The sequence below is a fragment of the Ceratina calcarata genome, unplaced genomic scaffold (genome assembly GCF_001652005.2).
Source record: "Ceratina calcarata isolate Rehan_Ccalc_2016 unplaced genomic scaffold, ASM165200v1 scaffold373.2, whole genome shotgun sequence".
NCBI classification, from domain to species: Eukaryota; Metazoa; Arthropoda; class Insecta; order Hymenoptera; family Apidae; genus Ceratina; species Ceratina calcarata.
Window position 1 is genome coordinate 30,044 of NW_017160451.1, and position 7,073 is coordinate 37,116.

Genomic DNA, 7,073 nt, shown 5'->3' on the forward strand with positions numbered 1-7,073 from the left:
GGGTGTAATTGTAAAAATGTAACAATTACAGAAGGAATATTTGGAGAAGTCTGGATTGGTAAGTATGTAGCTTGATTCCTGTTTAGTATTCGAGTAAGTAATATTTCATTGTGATTAGACGATAAGGACCAAGATTTTCCTGACCCCATGCCAAAAACGATCAAATCATATACATTGTTAAATACCAATAGAATGGAAGTTGTCGTTATTACCTGGGGTGCAACAATTGTATCGTTGAAGGCTCCTGATAAATACGGGCATTCTGCTGACATTGTTCTTGGATTTGAAAACATGAAAGGTACGATAACCTTAATACATTAACTTCGATACGAAAAGTTTTTGAACATTAATGAAGTCGACTGTTGCAGGATACTCGAATCCCATAACAAACCCATTTCTTGGTTGCATACTGGGCAGATGTGCGAATCGTATTAAGGACGGGCACGTCACTATTAGAGGCAAAGATTACGACCTGACAAAGAACGACTTTAATGGCAAACATCATTTACACGGAGGAGTAATTTCACTAATTATTAAACGTTCAGAATAGCAATGGGTCCTTCAATACTTAAATAATCAAAGGAATAGTTTGTCTAAAACACACTCTTTAAACTGATAAACGTTTTATTTTGCATCCTCAGCCTACTAATTATGTCAGCAAATATTTAAACAGTAAATTATTATTAATTTAATCATTATAATAGTATAAATAACTTATATTTTTAAAACATTCATGTTTTATATTAAATTTATATTAATAATTTTTGTTTAATAATTTACACCTGTTTGTTAGACAAATGGATTTGGTCGTAAAATTTGGGACTCGTATATCGCCGGATGCTCTGTCGTAATGAGCTACCTCAGTCCGGATGGCGAAGAAGGCTATCCAGGTGCAGTGTTAACTACAATCAGATTTAAATTGAATCCAGATAATAAGTTAGATATATGCATGAGGGCAACAACTTCGAAACCAACAATCGTGAATTTATCGCATGGTTCTATGTTCAATTTGGCTGGGCATGTACGTAGTAACGATCTTTAAACACACGTTTCGTGAAGTAAATAAGATGTAATAGGATGCCGGTGAATCGGAACTGCGGAAACATAAGGTATTATTGAATTGCGATCGTTGGACGTTCGCCGATTATACGGACCCAGTTCCAACGGGTGCTGTACGCGGCGTAGGTGGAACGGTGATGGACTTCCGAATACCCCGAGTCTTAGGAGAGTACATGAAAAAGGTGTGCAACTTCCACGTACTCCTAAAACATTTACAGTAGCCCACGGAAGTATTCGAACACATTTCAAAACGGAGTAACTTTTTTAATATTTGACCAAGCAATTTAATTTCCTGTGGGATGTCAGAAGGCTTCGTTCATTACATAATATGTAACAAAATATTAAAAAAAAATTCCTATTCATCCACGAATAAAAAGCCGCGAATGAAAAAGTGAAGAACATGATTTTTAACTTAGGACGTCTAATTAAAAACAATTTCAAGTATCCCGTTTGCAGATCTAAGTAAGTTATATACGTGTACAAAGTTTCATAAAAATTGATTAACGTTACTATGAGCTAGAAGCGATAAGAAATTTAAAAAAGTGAAGTTTTTCACGACATTCGGACAAATTAAACAATTTTTATACGTTTCGATGTGTTTATTTTTTTTATGCTTTCACTGATTTTTATGAAAGTTTGTACATGCAGATAACTTACTTAGTTATATACAAACGATACTTCAAATGTTTATTGGAGACCCTAATAAAAAAGNCTAATATCTGAAAAAAATGAAATTGTTAGATACAATATTAAAAGAAATTATTCTATTTTGAAGTGTATCCGAATATTAACCAGAATCATTGTATATATTCCCGAAACATTTAAATTTCCCTTTCGATCGATGCTAGATACCGCCCGGAGAAGGCTTCGATCATAATTTATGCGTTACAAGAAGCGGACAACCAGGTAGCACGTTCGTTGCTAAATTATGGCATGTAAAAAGTGGACGGTACGTATAAATGAAATATAGCAGCCTTTTATTTAAATAACACAATTATTTCGTTCAGTGCTTTAGAGGTCTACTCGGACCAACGTGGAGTGCATCTCTATACTGGAGGTCGGCTACCGCCTCAAGTTGTACCTGAATTTTTATCTACCTACGATTTATTGAAAGTAAATATCGTAATTAATACACTGCGGGTTTTATGCATTTATAGCAAAATTGAATGTACAGAAAAAGTAAAAAATACATATAGTGAACAAAAGTACATGAAGTATCAGCAGCAAAATAGATACAAGCTTTATTTTGCACAAAAATCCGCAGCCTAGTAATTAACATATTAGTTATTTAAATGGCAGCTTGTGAGGCCGATAATAATTCTAGGATATTGAAGAAGATGAAGAACAGTTTGAAGATCACAGAAGCGACGAGGAGGATGATGACGAAGAAGAAATGAGAGTAGAAAGACGTTATAAAAGAACGAGTAAAGTTCCAAAAAAGATAGAATTTATTTCAGGAAAGCGTGGAGCTCGTTATAAAAAATATTGCGCGTTTAGTATTCAACCACAAAATTATCCTAGTGCAATACATTATGTTAGTATCATCCCTGAGTAAATATAGAGTGGTCCACCTAAATTCCACATTAATATTTCTTACTCGTAAATTTATATTTTTGTCCTTTACGTACTTTATTTGACATTGAAACGCATTCAAACATGTTAGTGACAGGATTTTAAAGTGATCTCGATCTAAAATGATTTACGAAGTTTGAATTTTGAAATTAAATATAAAATTCATTTCTACCACTATCCTTGATTTTTAGCAGCGACCAGTGAGAACCTGCAGATGTATAAATCTCAATTAATCGCTAATAATTATATTGGTGTTGCCCAAAATTCAGAAAAAATGTTTTGTAAAATATGCACGTTTTGATATTATTTTCATCGCATACACATATATTTCCTACTATCGCAAATGAAGAAAATATTTAAGTGGCTACATTTAGGTGGACTACCTCATATATTAATGTCACGACAAGTCTTCAAATGAGAGAATTAATATTAACTTTTTCAGTCACATTTTCCATGTTCTATATTATACCCTGGCCAGATTTATTATCATGATCTGACCTACAAGTTCGAAGTGCACTTGTCAAATTATATGTAACATCTCCAGAACCGCACGTAAGTAACAACATCATTTATTTCACCACGATCAGTTTGTTTTTTTTACTATTAAAAAACTTTCCGATGGTTCCAATCATTTTACCAAAACTGTCATGGATCACTAACGTGCGTTGAATCCAATTTGGAAGCGTTTTCGTCTTAGTAGTATAGCGTTTATCTAATAATACCACGGTTGAATAATCGTTAATGTGGCGAATAGCTCGTCCGATGCATTGATTTACTGCCTTCATACACGAATTTTCATAGAAGTTTTGACCAGCGCCCGATTTCTAGTAAATAAACTTATCATTAAATAAACTTAAAATATTTTTTATCAAAAATAATTGAATACGTACAACGTTCTCATTCAGGTATTTAATCTTCTCTTGTAACTCCAGTGACTTAATATTAGGATAAGGCATTCCTACGACTACGACGCATCTACCCAAGTCGTCAGAAAAATTTAATCCCTCGCTTAATTTACCTCCAACCACACTAAACAATAACGATCCATTTTGCGGACTTTGCGGCTTCTTTATGTGAAGCGAATATTGTTCCAAAATTTCATTTACCTACGATTTACAACTTCGTTACCTTCCCACGCATAATTTTTTTTAAATTAAGTATAAGTAATACCTGAGACGCTAATTTAGGTTCTCGGAAGATACGTTTTTTCGTAGAAAGTTTCGTTATAAGACCAGTCTTCTCCAAGTGTTTGTAAATCACCTCTTCGAAGTTATAAGAGGGTAAGAATACTACGATTCCAGCTGGTATAATGTTACATAAATTTAATAGCGCTCTTCCTAGTTCATCTAGCTAAAATATTTTTACTATAACATTTATCTGTCCGTCTAAATTCATTTTAATTGAGATATTTACCAATTTTGTGTTTTGTCGACTTTGAAAATTAAATTCAAACTCTATTCCTGACGGACCATGAGTCGCGATACTACATAGAATGTTTTCTTCGGGAACTACGTGATCGCAAGAAAATGTAACAATTCTTTCAGGCTTAGCGCCAGCTGCTATAAACAGTTGCTCTGTAAATTCGTTCATCGGTGCCATTGTTCCTCCAGCCAATATTACTGCCCTCGCATCTCGGACTAAATTACAAACAGAACTTGTATACGGAACAATTATAACGGTAATGATACTTAACACTAGAACTACCAAACCAGTCAAAATTACGGGTTTATAATGGAGAAATGCATGTATAGGCTGCCTACGGATTAAATAAACAAATTACACCAGAACGTTTTATGAGCAAAAATAAGAAAATATGTTATATAAACGTGGATCTGCAAACGTTTTATTATCCAGGTTTATTACATTGGAAAGAAGTTTACGTTTCCATTTCAAAATTTAAAATTCTTTGTATGCGAAGGGGTAGACGCACACAGCTGTTCAGTTTCAATTTGAGCCTGTCTTTCGCAACTGTGTAAAAGCTCTGCTGAACATCATGAAATCTGGCACTCTTCTACCAGGGAATCTTCGCTGATATTCTCTAATGGCAGATCAAAAATTTCCATCATAGAAACCGTAAACAGAACTACATTAGCTTTATTAATCTTCGTTTCTAAACACTCTTGACAGTTTGTATGAAACTGTACTACGTTCTGACATTTCGGAACTGATATTAGGTATTTCTTCACTTTATATTTTTATTATAAAGCGTTTCCCAATCTAGGTTTATGATACTTTTTTCTTGTTTTTACTTATAGAATATACTGGAGCAGTTTGATCGTTTAATCCGCTGTATAAAAAAAAATCAGTAGTTCTAGTGTTGAATTGTTCTATGTCTTACCGATATCATGGAAGTGTGCCGCCGGATTCAGTAAAAGAAATTTGATAACACCCTGTCCTACAGTTGCGCCAGGAACAACGAAAATACGTCCGTCGGAGCAGCAACTTTGCAAACATTCTAAGAAGCCTATAATTGAAATTATCGGATTGTTTGGCCGTTCTTCATCGGATACAACGTCTACATTTCCCTGTGGTACGTTCGATTCTGTACCACCGGCTTTAATCGAATTTAAAAATTGCTTTACACCATCCGCCTTTGAATCGCGTTTATGAATTTTTACAGTTGTATCGTACTGTTCCGTAAACCCCTGTAGTTTGTGACTCAATCGCGAATTCTTAATAAACTTCAGTAATTCAAATATATTTACTGTGTCAATTTCTGTTGCTACCTCAAAGTCCTCTATTTTATATAATTTTGAGCATGCGTTCCCTGCATTTACAGGATCGTTAGGATTTGATTTTGTGCTAGCTCCGAGGACTACCAGTAACTTTTTCAAGCAGAAACTCAACTGACTCAAGCTCAAAACGTTTTTAGCAGAGAATAAAGCTTGGAATCTCTTCTGGTATTGGCAAAGTTGGCTGTAACAGTGTAGCAGGTTTCTACCCGTGATCACAACACTATGTATTCTTTCAATAGCCTCAAGCAAGTTATGTGCTTCGTCAATTATTAATATATTTCCTTTCAAGTTGATTCCAGAACTGACTCGTGTGTTTTTGTGTAATACGGAATTGTATGGTATTAATATCAGCTGATTATGTGGGACAGCTTTCCTTGATCCATAATATGGACAAGTTTTAAGATTTTCTCCATTCTTTACAATTTCCTCAACATCTTGAATCTCCATCAATGTTTCTCCTATTAACAAGTCTTGATTTCCTGGTACCAAAGGACAGCCATTTGCCACCTTCTTCTTCTTAACGTCTTTCTCATCTTTAACAGTCGTCTTCTTCTTTTGCAATTGCAAACAACATTCATTTATTAGATTCAAATGTTTCAGTTTCTTTACGTTCTTATTAATGCAATAATTTTGCCTAAAATAAGGAAATTTAAGTGTCTTTGCACTTGATATTCACTTTATGAAATAAATGTCGCGGAAATACCTAGATGCCAATGTTACAACAGATATGTTTTTGGAGTAAGGACTCTTTTTCAGTTCTCCTATAAATTGAGACAATTGAGAATGAGTTCTGGAACAGAAAAAGATCTTTGTACTTTCATAAGTTTCCTCTGGTTTGTCTTCATCCTCAGAATTTTCTGAGTCTTGAATTTCTTCTAAAAGTAAATCGTCTTCGGTATTCTCATTCCCACTGGTTTCAACCAGGTCATTTTCTTTCTCAGTCTTATCTTTCGCGAAAGCCCGCCTGATTTGTCGAGCTTTATTATTCTTATCCATATTTTTAGCCATTTCTTTCAGTGTGTTCTTCTTCCTCTCGTATTGAAGAATACTGTTCAGTTTCGCTTGTAATATTTGCCTTTTAGTATTCAATTCTATTTGTTCCGTTTGCACGGAGAACCAATTTTTCGAAGAGTGCGAACATTTCTTTATCTGTTCGTCAAGTTCAGAAATTGTATGATTTAATTTGTCTCTTTCCCCTTCTTCGTAATCGAGTAACCATTTCAAACTGCCGCAAATAATTGACATAGATTTACCCGTACCTGTCGGACTCTCGAAGATTCCTAATTTCGAATCTTCCAAACATTTATACAACTCCTTCATAAATTCGTTTTGTATTGGATAAGGAGGAAAAGGGAATGGAAACTCTTCCGTAGTTTGCATATTAAAGAATGATTCAGAACTAAAAGTATATTCAAAACAACAAATCAACTGGTACTCACTTACAGGCTCCTGCCAAGCTGGGGGGGCAAACCTAAGTGGGGCGAGTTGAAGTAAAGTTTCTAGCGCCTCGTACCAAAGGTTCACGAACTAAAGTGTATAAATGTGTGAACGATCCCATGTGTGCGTGCATACGTACATGCCGTATGTATATGCCTTTAAGGACGTTAGTCCCAAAATCCATTTTCTACAGAATGTTTTGAAATTTTGCATGAGTATTCAATAGAGCACCACAAATATATGTGTAAAATCTTAGAGAGATCTGATGAT

The 7,073-nt window shown here is 34.6% G+C and overlaps 2 protein-coding genes across 3 annotated transcripts; one reads left to right on the plus strand and one right to left on the minus strand.

Moving 5' to 3' along the window:
* Positions 1–6: 6 nt before the first annotated feature.
* LOC108625856 (aldose 1-epimerase) lies at positions 7–4,946 on the plus strand (the record flags this gene model as incomplete). Its single annotated transcript, XM_018026181.2, has 10 exons — positions 7–58; positions 119–298; positions 369–517; positions 794–1,021; positions 1,077–1,241; positions 1,908–2,008; positions 2,067–2,172; positions 2,384–2,593; positions 3,074–3,183; positions 4,176–4,946. Coding segments are annotated over 9 exons (1,284 nt in total), but the record flags the coding sequence as incomplete, so codon positions are not given.
* LOC108625855 (ATP-dependent DNA helicase DDX11) lies at positions 3,061–6,849 on the minus strand. 2 transcript variants are annotated; one of them, XM_018026179.2, is made up of 6 exons: positions 6,070–6,849; positions 4,970–6,000; positions 4,045–4,268; positions 3,802–3,981; positions 3,522–3,737; positions 3,061–3,455 (listed from the first exon to the last, which is right to left on the minus strand). In XM_018026179.2, exons 1-6 carry the CDS (start codon positions 6,744–6,746, stop codon positions 3,201–3,203), a joined length of 2,583 nt encoding a protein of 860 aa, XP_017881668.1. In that variant the 5' UTR covers positions 6,747–6,849; the 3' UTR covers positions 3,061–3,200. The 2 variants fall into 2 exon arrangements, with proteins under 2 accessions (XP_017881668.1, XP_026670110.1); XM_026814309.1 differs by having other exon boundaries at positions 3,392–3,467.
* Positions 6,850–7,073: the final 224 nt, after the last annotated feature.

Excerpts from the sequence above, each read along its gene's own strand:
- LOC108625855 (XM_018026179.2), bottom strand. The coding sequence starts at position 6,746 with ATGCAAACTACGGAAGAGTTTCCATTCCCTTTTCCTCCTTATCCAATA. Across the intron at positions 3,738-3,801 it reads AACCTAAATTAGCGTCTCAG|GTAAATGAAATTTTGGAACA; the intron begins GTATTACTTATA and ends TGTAAATCGTAG. Across the intron at positions 3,456-3,521 it reads AATACCTGAATGAGAACGTT|AAATCGGGCGCTGGTCAAAA; the intron begins GTACGTATTCAA and ends TTTATTTACTAG.